General features: G+C 40.2%; 1 protein-coding gene across 3 annotated transcripts in view; it reads right to left on the bottom strand.

Annotated features, from left to right (window-relative positions):
• The window catches only part of cd2ap (CD2-associated protein), a 111,062-nt gene that overhangs the window by 25,660 nt on the left and 66,619 nt on the right, over positions 1–18,783 (bottom strand). For all 3 annotated transcript variants that reach the window (XM_004574083.5, XM_004574084.5, XM_004574085.5), the window contains 3 exons: positions 17,952–17,988; positions 16,882–16,944; positions 10,085–10,232 (listed from right to left, as the gene is read on the bottom strand). In XM_004574083.5, coding sequence (XP_004574140.1) covers positions 10,085–10,232; positions 16,882–16,944; positions 17,952–17,988 — 248 coding nt within the window. The remainder of the gene's footprint in view (positions 1–10,084; positions 10,233–16,881; positions 16,945–17,951; positions 17,989–18,783) is intronic.

Below are 18,783 nucleotides of genomic sequence, written 5' to 3'. Positions count from 1 at the left end.
GTCCTCAAAGGGTCTGTCGTTAAATAGCTATTTATACTCAGCACCCTTTAAAACTTTAAAGAAAATTACTACTAATCCCTTTGTAAAAAACACTGTTGTTGTTTGGCATGAAGTACAAAAAATGTTGAATGACTCTCCTGGGTTGTCCTGTTTCTCCCCAATTTGGGGTAATGAACTCTTTGCCCCGGCTAAGAATGACATGGGCTTTAAAGCTTGGCTGAACAAGGGCATTGCGAAACTACAGGACGTATATGAGGAATATTCTCTAATGTCATTCAGTGAATTAAGGGCAAAGTTTGATTTACCGCAGAAACACTTTTTTAAGTATCTGCAACTTAGAAGTTTTATTCTGGCACACTTAAACAATTCAGTGCACCAACCCCCACTCTCCATCCTAGAAACTCATGTTACAAAAAACTGTTTTGGTAAAAGACTGGTGTCCCAGTTTTATAGCCTTTTAGTTGAAAACCATAAGGATAACTCTGATAGTAAAAGACGGGAGTGGATTAGTGACTTACAAGAAGATATTTCATATACTGAATGGGGTAAAATATGTTCAAAAACACACACTCAAACCATTAACACTCATTTGAGAATGATACAATTTAATTGGATAATGCGAACATACATATCCCCTGTACAATTAAATAAATTTGATCCTAATATAATTGATCTATGCTATAAGTGTAATAGGCATCAGGGTACACTATATCACTGCCTGTGGAAATGTGAAGAGATCCAAAAATTTTGGAGCTCTGTGTTAAAATATATCTCTCAGATCACAACTTCTCCTGTACCGCTTTGCCCTAAGTTATGCATTTTAGGCTTGTATCCAGATGACTGTACTCTGTCGTGTGAGGAAAGAAAAATGGTCGATCTTTGTTTGCTACAGGCCAAACGCTGTATCGCCTTATGCTGGAAGAATGTTGGTTGCCCCTCTTTTAACCACTGGTTAAATAACTTAACATCGAGTTTAGCTCTTGAGAAACTGAACTATATTGTTAGAAAGAAGGCTTCTGAATTGTACAACATCTGGAAGATATTTTTGGATCTACTGAGGAGTGGGGATGTGGGGGGGGGGGGGGGGGGGGGGGGTGAGTGAATAAGACAACTAGATAATGAATAATGTCTGACTTGCTGTTGGGAATATACTGTGCAATCTATATTATGATATTTTTTTTAAAATTATATTTATTTGTATGGTTTCTGTCTTAATTTATTTAACTATGCATTTATGCATTTCTTTGGAATCTTTTAGGATTAACACTTCAATTATCGTTATTACTATTATTATTATTATTATTATTATTACTGTTGTTATTATTATTATTTTAATGACTGCCATACGTTCATTTTATGTTGGTGTTGATACTGTTGAAAAAACAAAAACAAATAAACATACGTTTAAAAAAAAAAAAATTGTTCCTCTTGGCTCTATCGTGGCCATTTTTGGCCAATTGAAACCCATTATAACCACCTTTTTTTGATTCCTATTTATTGACAGAACTATATCATGCGATTTAGGTAAAATTGCTTTCATTCTAAACTCAACACATGAAAATTGTAGTTTTTCATGTTCTTTACCAAATTTACCCATTTTTGGCCAAACAAGCAATTTCATGTAATATTCCTAGTTTCTAGTAGCGGCTTACCACACTCCAATGGACCAAAATAATGAAACAATTTTGATATAGGGGCGATCGTGGCTCAAGAGTTCGTCTTGTAATCAGAAGGTTGCCAGGTCGAGCCCTGGCTCGGACAGTCTTGGTCGTTGTGTCCTTGGGCAAGATACTTCACCTACCGCCTACTGGTGATGACCAGAGGGGCCGATATGGCAGCCTCGCTTCTGTGGCTACAGCTGTAGCTTGCCTCCACCAGTGTGTGAATGTGAGAGTGAATGAATAGTGGAATTGTAAAGCGCTTTGAGGGTCTCGAAAAGCGCTATATAAATGCAATCCATTACTACTATTATTATTATTACATAGGTTTGATCTTAAGGATCTAATAGTTTGTGTTTGTGTATGACATTGCAGCACAAACATGTATTTGCAAGATAGACTGAAATAAATAATGACACATCAAATATTACATAGGCTGCAGTGAATTTCTGTCGATGCAGGCTATTGAGCTTTGAGGTTCCCAGTCAAACTTAGCTTTGAAGCACATGCTAAAAGCACTTTTACCCTACTACTGCTGTAAATAAGCCTAACAGCTTCCAGATAATTTATTCAGGCAATATGGCAATAAAGTCATCACTGCTTCAAGCACTGTCTATATGATCTGGTCAGAGAGCAAGGACAGCAAGCAGTCCTCTGCCCTTGAAGAAAAGACACCTGCCCAAGATGAAGAAACTTCCTCTCCAGAAGATGAGGGGACAATCTCCAAAGAAGCTGACTGCGTCACCACTGATGAAGAGTACTAGCCAGTGCCTGAATCCTCTTCTTTGGGGGAGGATTGGGGTTGGGGGGCATGGAGGTGGAGGCCGAGCAGCTGATGGAAAACAACATAGGAGCATTTTCTGAGACCAAGGAGCAGGCAACTAAGTGGATCCCTCATGAAAGGAAAACCATGTGGGTCCCACTACTGAAGAGAGACTGCTCTACAATCCAGTACCCACTGGTATCAAACCAGGGCTCACCCTGTATGGAGATCCCTGCATTAGCAGTCTGAGATCTACTTTCGACATTTTTATAACAAAGGAGATCTGTGCACCCTTACAAACCTGCACGGGAGGTGAAGGTGTGAGGATTGGAGGATTATAGATGAAGTGGAGATGTGAGCCAACAACAGGATAAAGCAATACATAGCATGTTGGATGACAACACTGGAAGTATCAGGAAGTAAAAAAAATGGCATGAGATCAGACTCCAGCTGATGGAGGAGCTCCGAGGACAACATCTTTCCTTCGGTCACCTTGGCAGAGGAACCCCTCACATGAAAACTGGCACAGGGGAAACAACCCAGAGCTCCCTCCCCAGCTCCTCCAGTTGCAACAGAGGAAGATTTTGTTGTCTGTCTTTGGCTTCACCTAAACCACCACGCCGATATCCCACATGCCAAAACAACGGAGGAATGTGCTTCTTTTGACAGCAACTCACAGGGAACCAGCAGTCAGTGATGGGGAATAGAGGACGCCTGGAAGCAAGAAACAATCCTGCACTACAATAGGCACAAATACAGCTTGGATAACTTAGAGAGGAGTTGTTGAAGGCAAACTAACTGATGGCTGCTGGCTCTTTTCTCCAATCTCCTGGATGTCTTGAGATACGATGCCTTTGTCCCGCCCGCCGGAAACAACTTCACTGAAGTGGGGGAGTCCTCTACAACCTACAAATGAAGAGTGATCCTGGAAGAGCTGGGGCACATGCTGGTGACCTCAACAACTGCAAGACACCCTTGTCCCTGATTCTCAGCCACTTCTGCCATTGATCTCAAGATACAGTAGTCTGAACCACAGTGTGGGTGGCGCACCTCCAGGATTGGAACAGCAGCCCTTTGCACCGGGTGTAGAAAGTGTGCCTACAAAAACCACTCTACTGTGGTTAGCAAATCTTTCTGCTAATGAGGATGCACACAGAAGCACACACACTGTAATATAAAATTTGATCATTTTTGTGGTCATTTCAGTGGTTATTTGGTCATTAAATGGCCTTTCTGGCCACTAACACACCATGTGTGATTTTCTTTTTGGCCATTCACCCCCCCCAAAAAATAAAATAAAGTAAAAATAAATCATTGTTACTGTTATTGGTGCCTGCAATGATGATTAAAAAAAAAATTAGGTTTCATCTTTCATATTCTAAAAAATGTTAACTTTATTGCTATTTTCCCCCAAAAGCGTAGTAATAATACATAATCTGTAGGGGTGCAACGATACCCAAAATTCACGGTTCGGTTCGATACTTTGGTGTCACGGTTCGATATTTTTTCGATACAAAAAAAATGTTCATGCCTTTTTAATTTGTCATTTATTAAAATTATAAATATATATTTTAACTCAAAAGTACAGTTTTTAAATTTAACCCTAACCCTTGTGCGTGTTTTTTATTTTGACAGCGAATGCGCACCTGCGGACCACTTATGTGCAGCCCTGGTTATTTAGCTCGTCATATTGCAGCCACAGAAATTCTTTTGTCCATGAAACCATAAAGCTGCACTTTCTTTTTGCCTTATAGTCTGATTTGTCATAACTTCTCCGTTTTGTGGTAAGCTTTTCTTTGGCTGTCACCCTGACCTGTCTTATTTCGCTCAGCAGAACTAAAATATATATCTGTCTGTGAAGGTCATCGTAGTCAAATATATATCCTGCTGCTTTTACACACGCACTCACATAAGCTCAGCGATTCTCTGCACGATCAACCTCTCACATGTTTAAGCTTGCTGCCGGAGATTTCACTTGTCATGTTTGCATAGTAAGCTACCGATTAATAAGACGATGTCAGAGGAATTGGTGCACAAATTATCATCACTCACAGATCAGTGCTGTCGCTCTCTATACACAGTTCGCGCGATTGCAAAGTGAAAGCAAAAAAACAAGCGCAAATTCAAACGCGATTTCAATATGTCACATATTGATAATGGCTCACCGATGCCAATGACATAATTACCCAGCTACATTTCTGAAAGAATGCAAAAGCATTGACATATATTTTTCCTTCCTACAATAGCCCGACGGGCAGGGCAGAGATAGATTTTGGTAGCCCGACTGAAAATATCGCTAGCCCCGGGACGTCGGGCTAGCGATATTGTGAGCCCTGTATCTGATTGATCATCACTCATCACTCATCTTTGGAAAAGAGAGTTTATTACAGTGAAATGTCTCTTTCCAAAATAAAAGCTATACTATCCGCTTCTTCTGGGCTATATTCTCAGCAGCATATTAAACACATAAGGAGAATCATGTGCTAACAGCTGTCTAAATGACTCGGCTAAAGTTAGTAGCATGCTTGCTTGTTTTTTTTCTGCTTCCACTTGTCTTTGCACTAGGATGATGTCGGCGTAAATGTGCAGTCATATTCGTTGTGTTCCCACTAGTGCTTTCAGGTTAATCTCGTTGAAATGACCTTAACGCCACAACACGGCAAATCTCCGTTAACGAGCTACCGCCGATTGCCCCGTGCATGGGGCTAGACGGCCAACACGTTAACGAGCTAACTGCGCTAACACACTAGCTCCCACCCATGTAATTGAGCATTGCATGGCACATCCAACATACTGTTTTACTTTAGTCCATGACTCGCTTACCTTCAGGGTCATACGTCACATGAAAACCAAAATAATTCTAAACGCCAGATCTGAATGAGGGTGGGGAAGGTCCATGTTGCAAGGAGAGCTTAACTTCTGTCTCGCTAGCTTGCCCTGCGCTCTTCCTTCTGACGATGCTGTCTGTGTTGAGCGCTCAGTGAATCTGCGTTCGACTACTCCGCCTAGGCTGCATTGTCGAGCCTAGGCGGAGTAGTCGAACGCTCAGATAAAATAAATTAAAAATTTTGTATTGTTCGATACATATGCGTACCGAACCGAAAGCACTGTATCGAACGGTTCAATATCGATACGAATATCGTTGCACCCCTAATAATCTGGTATTCAAAGGGTATAATTTCTGATTTTGAATTATATTTTGGTTTTCATGAGTAGGAATTTAAAAAACCAAGTCAATGAAAGTAGAATTTTATAGCATTTTGTAAACATAAACAGGGGGTGGCCCTTTCTGGCCACGAACAAGCTGAGGGGGAGATTTTTTGTTTGTCTGTCACTGCACAAAAAAAACAAAGATACATAAAACTCATTGATACTTTTAATTATTGCTATGTATCTAACCTCCATCATGGTTAGATAATAAATCAATTTGCATGTATTATTTAAAAAAAAAAAAAAAAAGGGACTTTATGCTTTTATCCCTATGTAAATCATTACAATTATGTGATTTAACTGGTATTTAAAGGGTTAAAATTCTGAATTTGAATGAAATTTTAGTCTGGATGAGCAGCACTGATACTAATTTAAAAAAATCAAGTCAATGAAAGTAGAAAAATGTTTTAATATATATATATTTTATAGCATTTTGTAAATGTAAACAAGGGGTGGCCATTTTTTGGCCACGAACAAGCTGAGAGGAAGTTTTTATGTTTTGGCTCTCCCTGCACAAAAATAACAATGCATTATAATCAATGTTATATCAATGATCGTATGGGTCGATCCCACACAAACTGGTTGAGCATGCTTTACACTTCCACCATGTCCCCAGCAAGATCAAGGACCTGATCCTGAACTATTACGCCAATTTCAGGCTTAGGGTCCCTTCTAGGACAGTTACTTCAGACTGGCACCGACTCGGGAAAGTTATAATAACAGGCTGTACCATCTCAGTTACGCTCTTTGCCCTGGCAATGAACATGGTGCGGAGGTGGAGTGCAGAGGGCCGTTGACAAGGTCAGGTGTTCGTCAGCCCCCTATCAGAGCCTATATAGATGACCTCACCATTACGACATCATCAGTTCCCTGGTGTAGGTGGATCTTGCAAGGTCTTGAGAGACTCATCTCATGGGCAAGGATGAGTTTTAAACCTTCTAAATCAAGATCGATGGTAGTGAAGAAGGGCAAGGTGACGGACATGTTCCGGTTCTCAATTTCAGGAACCATTATTCCATCCATAACGGAACAACCAGTTAAGAGCTTGGGGAAACTCTCTGACTCCAGCCTGAAAGACTCTACTGCTATTCAGAAGGCAAATGAGGAGCTGGGAGCGTGGCTCATTAAGGTGGATAAGTCCGGCCTGCCTGGAAGATTTAAAGCCTGGATCTACCAGCATTCCATCCTGCCCCGAATCCTGTGGCCCTTGCTTGTCTATACAGTTCCAATAACTACTGTGGAATCCCTTGAAAGAAAGATCAGTGGCTTTCTTCGTAAGTGGCTGGGACTTCCCCGCAGTCTCACCAGCGCTGCCTTGTATGGGGCAAGCAACAGCGTGCAGTTACCCTTCAGTGGTCTCACAGAAGAGTTCAAGGTGGCTTGCACACGAGAAGCCCTACAGTACAGAGATTCTAAAGACTGCAAGGTGGCATCAGCAGGTATTGAGGTAAGGACAGGAAGAAAGTGGAAGGCTGAGAAGGCAGTTGAGGTGGCGGAGTCACGCCTAAGGCAGAAAACACTGATGGGGGTCTTAGCAACAGGGGGAGCAGGCTTGGGGTACTTCCCAAAGGCCCAGGTCAGCAGGGCACAGGGAAAGGAGAGACACCAGCTACTCCAGGAAGAGGTCCGAGCAGGTGTGGAGGAGGAGCGAGTAAGTAGAGCTGTAGGCCTTAAGCGGCAGGGAGCATGGACAAGGTGGGAGAGCACCTTGCAGCGCAAGGTCACCTGGGCAAACCTCATGCAGGCAGACTTCCACCGGATCCGATTCCTAGTGCAGGCAGTATACGACACTCTGCCAAGCCCAGCAAACCTCCATCTGTGGGGAAAGAGCGAGACACCTGCCTGTCCCCTGTGCTCTGGAAGAGGGACCCTAGGACACCTCCTTAGCAGCTGCCCAAGGGCCCTGGCCGATGGTCGGTATCGTTGGCGGCACGACCAGGTGCTCAGAGTAGTTGCTGAAAAGATTGTCTCAGCAATCAGCACCAGCAAGCATCTTCAGGCTCCAAGGAAGGCAATCTCTTTTATTAAGGCTGGAGAGAAACCCCAGGTGCGCCCACATTTGACAACTGGCCTCCTCAATACAGCCTCTGATTGGCAGCTACAGGCTTACCTGGGTAAACAACTAAAGTTCCCTCAGAACATTGCAAAAACATCACTCCGGCCAGACATGATAATTATTTCTGAGGCCTCAAAACAGCTGATCATGCTGGAACTTACAGTGCCCTGGGAAGAACGGATTGAGGAGGCCAATGAAAGGAAACGAGGAAAGTACCAGGAACTAGTGCAGGAGTGCAGGGGAAGGGGCTAGAAGACTTTCTATGAGCCCATAGAAGTGGGTTGTAGGGGCTTTGCAGAACGATCACTCTGCAAAGTCCTAGGCCGACTGGGCGTGGCGGGGGCAGCCAAGAAGAGGGCCATCCAGGCTGTGAGTGAAGCGGCAGAGAAAGCCACAAGGTGGCTGTGGATCAAGAGGGCTGATCCGTTGGTAGCTACTGGTACGCAAGTCGGGGCCTGGGCGAGGGTGTATAATGTTGTGAGACCCGAAACACCTGATGACCCTAGGATACATCACTGAAGATGCGTACCAGTGCATCCAGGAGATGTGTCTTTATAGGCCATTTTTTGGCCACGAACAAGCTGAGAGGAAGTTTTTATGTTTTGGCTCTCCCTGCACAAAAATAACAATGCATTATAATCAATGTTGATGTGAATCAATTACATGCCCCAGACTCCACTATTAATAATACAAGAAATTCCAGTAGAACTGTAATTATATAAAATTGTGAAATTTGAGGTTGTTTTACAGCTAGTGCAGTGGACAAACAAACTGGTGTTTAAAGGGTTAAAAATGTAAAAAGTAATAACTATTTTATATTTATGAAAAGAACTGAAGTTAGTTAAAAGCTTTATGCAGAAAAAAATGGTAAAAAAAAACAAAAAACAAAAAAAAGAAAACAAACCCAAAAAACCCCCCCAAAAAATAAAAATTACAGACCTAATCTGTCGGTGGCCACTTTTGGCCACGAAACAAGCTGAAAGGGTATTGATTTTGAACAAACCCAGAGGGTTAAAATCCCTCAAAAAAACAACACAACTTGGAAAAGAAAAGAAAAAATAAACAAGCATTGGACTTAGAGTAACTAAACTAAAACTGTGGTTAAGCACATACCTATGAAAAGACTAGATACAACTAGAAAAATTTGCATTTCCTGCGAAAATGCTGTGTAGATGCCTTAACGCTGAAGATTTCTGCTGAAAAAAGCTGAAAAAGTTGAAAAAAAGTTGCCCTGAGCAGGATTCGAACATGGCCCTTCTGGTCTCAAGGCGGCTACTCATCTCACTGAGCCAAACTCATTCTCACAAAGAAGAGGTGGAGAGACTGACAATTCTGCTGAAATGAGCGGAAGCTGCTGAGAATTGTGCTGATAAGAGGTGAAAAGGCTGAAAATTTTTCAGAAGAGGTGAATAAGCAGAATTTGGGCAGAAAAGAGGTGAAAATTCTGAAAATTCTGCTGAAAAGAGGTGAATGAGCAGAATTTCTGCTGAAAAGTTTTTTTTCTGAAAACAGCAGAAAAAACTGAAAATTCTGCTGAAAAGAATTCAATCAGCAGAATTTCTGCTGAAAAGAGGTGAATGAGCAGAATTTCTGCTGAAGAGTTTTTTTCTGAAAACAGCAGAAAAAACTGAAAATTCTGCTGAAAAGAGTTCAATCAGCAGAATTTCTGCTGAAAACAGTTGAATGAGCAGAATTCTGCTGAAAAGCGTTGAATGAGCAGAATTCTGCTGAAAAGAGGGTTTTGCTGAAAACAGTTGAAAAAGCTTGGATTTGTGCTGAAAAGTGGTGAAAAAACAGAAAATTCTGCTGAAAAGGGTTGAAAAAGCTGAAATTTGTGTTGAAAAGAGTTAAAAAAGTTTTACTGTTAACTGAAAGAAATTTTGCCATAAGCGGGATTTGAACCCAGGCCTCCCAGTCTGAGAACGGATGCTCATCTCACTGAGCTAAAACACAGGTCAACCCGGCAAGGAAAATCAGTGAGGCCACTGATAATATGGCAGAAATGGGCAAAAAATATTGCAAAAATTCAATATCTCAAAAAGTATAGAAGTTATGAGCACCAAAAGTCATAGCACTCATTAGCAGAAAGAGCAGAATTTTTTCAAGTTTGAACTGAGAAAATCGGCTGAAAACTGAGGGAGTAGTTAACGTCCAAAAAACGTACGGAAGCAACTAGCAGAATAATAAAGATAAAGAATAAAGAGAAACAGGAACTCAATAGTGTGGATGCCTTTGAGGGCATCCACACAATTACATCCTAGTAAATTACATTTGGTGTCAATATGCTGCTCAGTATCGACATAAAGCACTGTAAATTAAACCGAATTGTCTTTTTTTTTTAACCCAAAGCTGCAGTGGAGTTTATCAGTGGTGGTCAAATGATGAACAGATACTTACTTGAAGCTGGGTGAGGAAGCAAGAGGCTTCTCAGGTCTCTTTGGTGGGATCATTCCTGGTCGGCCTTTCCCTGGAGGAGGGACCGGCTTCTTGGGCGGGACTAAGGGCGCAGCTGGTTTAGGTTTAAGATCTGGTATGGGTTTGTCAACTGGTGAGAAAGAAGGGGTCAGGTAGATGTTAGAAACAGGAAATATGAACCAAAAAGAAAGGAAATGGACAGAGAAAAAAAACAAGAGGGGAAAAAAGATCATTTACTGGCTGAATGAACTATTTTACCATCATGTTATGCTGCCTATTCTACAATTACACACTGTAACTGAGAGTAACTGATTGAAATTCAAGCCTCGTTCTTCTGGGAAGCAGGACAAAATGGTGTACAGCAGTTCATCAGCTGATTCTGTTTGCCCTCAGCTGAACTTTAACATGCTGATGACAGAAACTTTAAACTGCCCAACTATGGGCATTTCTGCCCATAGTTGGGCATGTGCCATCAGAAAGTGAATCTGAATAAGTTCAATTTGAATTTGAATTGCTCAGATTGAATCTGAATTGTAACTTGAATAAATGCTTTTGAAAACTGAATTTGAATTAGTCTAATTTGAAATTGAATTTATGGTTTGAAAATGATCATCACTAAATTGAAATTGAATTTTATATTTTGAAAATGAATTGATTTGCTTTGAAACTACATTTTATCCTTTAAAAATTCAGCTCTCGAATAATTTCAGTTTCACTTCTCACCATTCAGTTTCAGTTCTACAATTCAATTTCAGTTCCAAAATTCAGTTTTTTGGAACTTACATCCGGTTCCGGTTCAAGCGCAGATTAATAGAACTATGTTTTACTAGCGGACCAAAAGTGTTACTGACGGGAATCTACAGCGTCTTGAGCTGAATTAAGACTTCAGAAGTCATTCGTCATGTCGAATGACCAGCGGATAAACTCTCAGGTTGGTAATAAATGTACTACATGTATAAGAACAAGCGTCATGTTAACAAATGATAGCCGTACAGTAACTGTTATGCTTATTGTAGCTGCTAGCTAAAAACGCTAATTTAGCGTAGTTTGCCCTGAATTCAGCTTTGACAAACAAATATGATCGACTGTTTCTAGTAGATTTCCAAAGTTGTCATCTTGGACCCTCTCAGAGTACCCCCTCTGCATGCTTGCAGAGACCCCTACAGTAGGGAAACATGCAAAACGGTTCCCAAACCTTTGTATTTTAGCTTTATCCATGTCTTACACAGCATCCCAACTCTTTAGCTAACTTAATAACTTTAGCTAAAGTGAATAGTTAGTCTAATTCATTAGTGCAGCATTGCTGGATCACCTCTGTTTGAAATGATATAATGTGATATACAACTATCACTGAAACAGCAAACTTTGTAAATAAGCAAACAACACTTCTCATTCTTTAAACGTTTGGCCAAAGCTGTAGATTACACTATCAGTGCTTGTTCACGCTTGACAATAATAACATTTCTAAATTTACTTTGTGCATTTACAGGTAAACAATATCTAATATTTTATCTAAATGACTGCTTTGTCTTTGAAAAGGGTGAAGAGCCTGAGGCCGGTGACAGTCCAGTTCTACTCTAAGTACATTCTTACGGTGGCTCACAGGACAAGGCCACATTCCTGTCCTGCCAGAAGAGAAGAGAAACTTCAGAGTCTTCATGCAGTTCAACCACACCTGTCATATTCCGTATGACAGGGGTCTCAAACTCCAGTCCTCAACGGTCAAAGTGTCATGCAACTTTTCCATGCATGTGATGACTAAGGCCTTCCATTATGGTGTTTGTCATCACATGTCACAGACATCTGGATGATCATTTGGAATAAACAAAAAACTAACAACTTGTTACTTCATCTTTTATCCTTATTATTATTATTATTATTATTATTGTTCTTATTTTACACTTTTCATTGTTAGGCATTAGGTTTATTTGTAGTAGTCCTTTCCAACGTCTTTCCCTCTTCCATGTTACTGTGTCAGCTTGCCAGCATCTATTTGGGTTTGGAAGTGGAACAGAAAGTAAGGAAATCCAAAGTGCCATTAAAACCAGGAGAGGTTCTTATATTTCAGAAGAAGGGATTAATTTTAAAAAAATGACCTCAATGCCATATTTTATTTAGGAACCCTAGAGAGCACTTTGCAAAATAACACATTCTTATAATTTCACCCTCAGATAAGATAAGATAAGATAAGATAAGATAAGATAAGATAACCTTTATTAGTCCCACACGTGGGAAATTTGTTTTGTCACAGCAGGAAGTGGACAGTGCAAAAGTTATGAGGCAAAAATTAGAATACAATAAGAATAAATACAGTACACAACTGTACAGAATAGAATAAAATAAAATACTATATACAGTAGAATAAAATAAAATAAATATACAATAAGATAAAAATAGAATACAAATACTATATACAACTGAGTAAAAATACAACGATGACAGAAAGGATTATTGCACTTAGTATTATTGCATATGTATGGATGTGTGTGCTTGATCAGTTAAAGTCTTTATTATGGAGTCTGACAGCAGTGGGGAGGAAAGACCTGCGAAATCTCTCCGTCCCACACCGTGGGTGCCGCAGTCTCCCACTGAAGGAGCTGCTCAGTGCTGTCACAGTCTGCTGCATGGGGTGGGAGATGTTGTCCATCAGGGATGACAGCTTAGCCGCCGTTCTCCTGTCACTCACCACCTCCACTGGGTCCAGAGGGCATCCTAGAACAGAGCTGGCCCTTCGGATCACCCTGTTCAGTCTCTTCCTGTCCCCAGCAGAGATGCTGCCGCCCCAGCAGACCACGCCATAAAAGATAGCAGAAGCCACAACAGAGTCATAGAATTTCTTCAGGAGTGGGCCCTCCACTCCAAACGACCTGAGTCTCCGCAGCAGGTACAGCCTGCTCTGCCCTTTCCTGTAGAGGGCGTCTGAGTTATGAGTCCAGTCCAGTCTATTGTTCAGATGAACACCAAGATGAGCCAAGCTACAACTGTCAGGGAAGGTGATGTAGGTACAGAGCATATGAGAGTGGTTAAGTTAATGTCTCTTGTCTAGATGAAGGCACAAGAGGGATCAAAGGCAAGGCGTAGAGATTCAGTATCTTCAGTCTTCAGTGGACACTCCATTTCTGGCACAAAACACCTGTAAAAGATGGTCGATTTAGGAGGTGACCCGACAACTTCAGCCTGTCAAACATAGTAATGGAGCAGTATGCTTTAAAAAAACAAAAAAAAACAACAAAAAAAAAACCCAATTAAGCATGCACTCAGTACCCTAAGAATTATTATGGTAGTTAAACACAGTGATAGTTGTATATCACATTATATCATTTCAAACAGAGGTGATCCAGTAATGCTGCACTAATGAATTAGACTAACTATTCACTTTAGCTAAAGTTATTAAGTTACCTAAAGAGTTGGGATGCTGTGTAAGACATAAATAAAGCTAAAATACAAAGGTTTGGGCACCGTTTTGCATGTTTCGCTACTGTAGGGGTCTCTGCAAGCATACAGAGGGGGTACTCTGAGAGGGTCCAAGAACACAACTTTGGAATTCTACTAGAAACAGTCGATCATATTTGTTTGTCAAAGCTGAATTCAGGGCAAACTACGCTAAATTAGCGTTTTTAGCTAGCAGCTACAATAAGCATAACAGCTACTGTACGGCTATCATTTGTTAACATGACGCTTGTTCTTATACATGTAGTACATTTATTACCAACCTGAGAGTTTATCCGCTGGTCATTCGACATGACGAATGACTTCTGAAGTCTTAATTCAGCTCAAGACGCTGTAGATTCCCGTCAGTAACACTTTTGGTCCGCTAGTAAAACGTAGTTCTATTAATCTGCGCTTGAACCGGAACCGGATGTAAGTTCCAAAAAACTGAATTTTGGAACTGAAATTGAATTGTAGAACTGAAACTGAATGGTGAGAAGTGAAACTGAAATTATTCGAGAGCTGAATTTTTAAAGGATAAAATGCAGTTTCAAAGCAAATGAATTCATTTTCAAAATATAAAATGCAATTTCAATTTAGTGATGATCATTTTCAAACCATAAATTCAACTTCAAATTAGACTAATTCAAATTCAGTTTTCAAAAGCATTTATTCAAGTTACAATTCAGATTCAATCTGAGCAATTCAAATTCAAATTGAACTTATTCAAATTCAGTTTCTGATGGCACAGATTTCTGCCCATACCCAACACCCTAACATGGGAAGCACAAGATAGACCAGACTAGATTACATACACAGATAGATAACAGATAGAAAGATGGGCAAATAATGTAATACACATAGCACGACATGTGTCCTGATCTGTCGTTATTGCTTTCCACAGATCTGTTGTCATACTGATTAGAAAACAGTGATGTGATTGTGTGTCATGTTACCTACCTATTAACCAGGAAAAGCATTTATTGCGTGAGCAATCATCTGTGACAATGCAACATAATTGAAAGTATCAGCTGTATTGTCAAGCGGCAATGTTTTCTGGAAGACCAATTAGCTTTACTTCCACAACAGCTACTGTGATTCATTCTTTTCCTGTTTGTCTGCTGGTTCCTTTACTATGAACATAAATAACCCTGTGTGATTCTTAGATTTTTCCTTTACCTCCCATGAAGGACCTCCTAGGACACAAATGGAGAGAAGAAAACAAAAAGAAACAAATACGAAGAAGCACTAGGATGAAAGACAATAATGTCGAGGGAAAAAGAGATTAGTGTTACAACTTGTGTGTGTGTGTGTGTGTGTGTGTGTGTGTGTGTGTGTGTGTGTGTGTGTGTGGGGAGGGGGGGATTTGAGACATAGAAAGTAACCTAGAGTGAGCAGACACATACTTTGTGAAGTGAAGATTTGAGGAAGAAATTTAAATATGCAGAAGTTTGAAAAAAATGACAGCAGGAGGTACTGCTGATCCTGCTGACCCCCTTATATCATTGTTGCTGTTATTCAGTCACACACTGATAAAAATCGTATAAATACTTCTAGCACACATGAAGCTGAAACTTCAGTCGGCATCATTTTACCGCTTGTACTGCAGATAAAGCCCTTCAAGTCTATATAAACAGAATTGCATAACAATTCATTAATTATTAACTTTTGGTATCACTTGTCTTTGACGTCTACCTCCTGAGAGGCATGCTACAAAGCCAAAGAAGCCTTACCATGTTGAACTGATGATGTACTATGGACCTTAGAGGCTATTTTTCCCTTTATTATGGAAAGGATCCAGTGATCATCTACCACTATTGTCCTCTACTATTCCACTCTTTATTTAGAGAATGTACCAACATGCCTGAGGCCAAATGAGCTAATATGTGTATCCAGACATTTCCAGATCCAACTGCATTTGCTTTGGGGTTTTTATTACAGATTTTGGAATCTCTACACAATCACAATGAAGATTATCTTCTATCCATAAAGCTTTAATCCTGAACACCGAATTAATTACATCTAAAATGATTACATAAGACAGACACCAACTCAGCAGTACGGGCAGCTTCTAGCAGGGACGCACACACACACACACACGCACGCACACACACACACACACACACACACACACGCACACACACACACACACCCCTTGCATTCGGCTCAGCAAGAGAAACTGCGTTGACAGCACTAGAGCTTGCTTCAACATGTGCTGTGATTATACCATAAAAATAAACTGACCTCAGGTGTACAGCAGCCACCACACAAGTAAACTCATTAAATGCATCCATCTCCCCCACAAGTTGTGAAGCTGGCTAATTTTTTACTATAAACGTATTTAAGTTTGAAAATCTTATAAACCTTACCTGAATATTATTTAAAAGAGACATTAAACCGAGAAAGTGTTGTTTTGTTGTTGTTGTTTTTTTAGCCTGTGGGACAGTTTTCCACCTACATACACATCCTAATGAATCTGGACCCATATTGGGTTTTTTTTGTGTATGGCAGTTTTTATTTATATTAAATGCAAATCAGTGCTTTCTGTTTATCTTCAAATAGTGCAAGTGTTTTAGCCTTTTCTAGAAGCAGTACTTTTTGGAAGGGAAAACAAAAACAAAAAGAACCAGTGTATTTTGAAACCTAATTTCCATCGATGAAGGAAAAACATTCAAATGAACAAAAAAGTAAGCGAAACGTAGAAGGGAGACACAATATAGAAGACCCCACTAAGTCAGAGAACAAAGGCTTTGAAGAAAGTGAAGACTCGAGACAAAAACAGCAACAACAAAACAGACGAAGGAACCACAAGAGGCGCTTCAGGTAGACACAAACTCAGACTTTTGTCTTTTAGAATTTTCCATAAAAGCCATCAGAATATGAATCAATGTCTTCTAAACTTTTGAACACTAAAGTTAAACCTGTGGTTAAAGCTTTTATTGACTGTGTTCCAGTCTACCCAACATTTTCAGCAAAGTGAAGTGAGCTAGAAGGAGCTGGTGACAGTGAGGTGCTGTCTCAGGCATACCTAGTAACATTAGCTTCTTACTTCATAAATCCTCTGTTAACTTGTGTTTTCTTCAATTTAAACCAAGCAGAGAGGAAGGCTGCTTATCCAACAGTATGCTGAGTAAAATGCCATGTGGCAGAAGTAGGATGGATTTATGCACCGAGTGAAAAGGCCATAACAGGAAAGTAATATCGGATGGAGATCTGTGTTCAGTGCCAAATTTGGAGGGAAATGTCCAAAAAAAAAAAAAAGTATTTTGATATGTGGAGCAAAGCTGTGAGCAATGTGGAGAAATGGGAACATAAAGAAGGATGCGAGCAAAGACGGAGTGCAACCGTACCTCTGTCCTCTGGCCTGACCAGATGAGGCTTCTTGTCAGCACTCGGGATCTCCGGCTTAAGAGCTGAAAAACGAAACATGGTCCGCACAAGAGTCACCTCGTCTGTCTGACGCGACTGACTTGAGACTCACACAACAGATAGGAAGACACTTTCTCAAGTAAACACAACAAAGCACTGACACAAATACACTATCCTCTACCAGACACTTCCAGGCGGGTATGAAATTAGCACAGAATTGCCAGATGACTATTACACTGTGTATGTATTGGTGGGTGCACACCAGTGTGGTTTGGTTATGTTTAACATCTACACATTAAGAAAAAAAAAATCTCTACACTGACAGGAACTCATGCGCGCGCACACACACACACACACACACACACACACACACACACGCAGTCCTAGCAGGATATGAATGCAAACCCTGTGGTAAAAAAAATTATGCAAATGTGCATTTTGCAAACTGTAGATGTTGCTGCTGATACCAGGGACTGCTGTCTCTATACCCAAACTCAGTCACCACACAGCCTTCTACTTGAAGTAGAAGTAGATCACACACTTTGGGCTTTGATGAATGTTTCCTCAATCAGTTAAACGTAAACAAAGAGTACATGGCAGAGGAGCCAATCCTTTTTGGATTTTAATCTACTTTCTACCATGTGTATATATACTTCTTTTTTTTATGAGTTGCTACAGTTACAGGATCCCAGCATGTACACAGGTGCACTCAATGGGACATGATGATGGAAATATCCTGAGTACACAGCTGTTTCTTTTGCGTCCTTGATGATATTTCAGCAATGAAACAGCACAGACGCTGGCTATAAAGAAGGATTGAAACCAAAGAATTAACAGATTATTCTAACAATAATCTATATATTTTTTCCAAACAGTAATATTAATGCACTTCATATTTTTGAGGCGGTGTAGAATAAATGTAAACACCTACTAATTCTACTTAAGAAATGAGCTGCTCAATAGCAAGACATTTAAAGTAAGAAGCCCGTTTTCACACTTCCCACTGACTTGAGAGCAGATAATAAGACAAAGAGGTTAAACTGCTCCTTACCCGTGCTTTTAGATGGTGGAGGCGGTTTCTTCGGTTTCTGACAGGAAGACAAAAGTAGAGAGTTAATAAATGTTAGTGTGAGGATGACACAACAAAGTGATTAACTTTATTTAAAAAAAAAAAAGCAAAAAAAAAAAAAAGCAGGAGTTAAGGAGAAAGGTACAAATTCGGTTTGGTCTAAACAAAGATTAAATTTGTTGCACTAGATTCAGTCCTGCAGTGAAATGTTGTGATTGTCTTCTTATATTAGGAGAGCAACACAGGCAGTTTAAATATTTTGTCATTTTACAGCACAGCCCTCTTCGATTACAACTCAATATATTAATTCAATGAAGATTAACCACGAGTCTGACTGTCTAACATGATTAACGCCAACACAAGTCAATATATAAGACCTACATTTTAAAGGCCTTACAATGCTGGTTTCAACCATTATTAACAGACGTACACAAAGTATTTCACTAATTAAAAAAAAATAAAATAAAAAAAAATGACGAGGTTCCATCTGCTATGAAACGGGGTGAAATAGGGTGGGAGGAGAGGCAAAGTACAGCGAGTGTCACCCGAAACCAACCCGGGCACTGGAGTATCACACTGGACGCATTTAGCACTTAGCAGGTTTACTTGCTCAGACATGTAGGTGTTGGCTGCTACTTTCAAAATGCTAAAGGTTATTGGTGTTTACAGACACAGACTTAAAAAGGTTTCTCTTTATATTAATACTGTGTCTCTCATCTAACTGTTCCCAACAATAAACTTTGGCATAATTATGACAATAATGCCTGTACGGGCAATATTTCAGTACAAGATTCGCCAGCTGACTTGTGCTGCA

Source organism: Maylandia zebra, linkage group LG15 (assembly GCF_041146795.1).
Source record: "Maylandia zebra isolate NMK-2024a linkage group LG15, Mzebra_GT3a, whole genome shotgun sequence".
In the NCBI taxonomy this organism is placed as follows: domain Eukaryota; kingdom Metazoa; phylum Chordata; class Actinopteri; order Cichliformes; family Cichlidae; genus Maylandia; species Maylandia zebra.
This window is presented reverse-complemented; position numbering and strand designations above follow the sequence as displayed.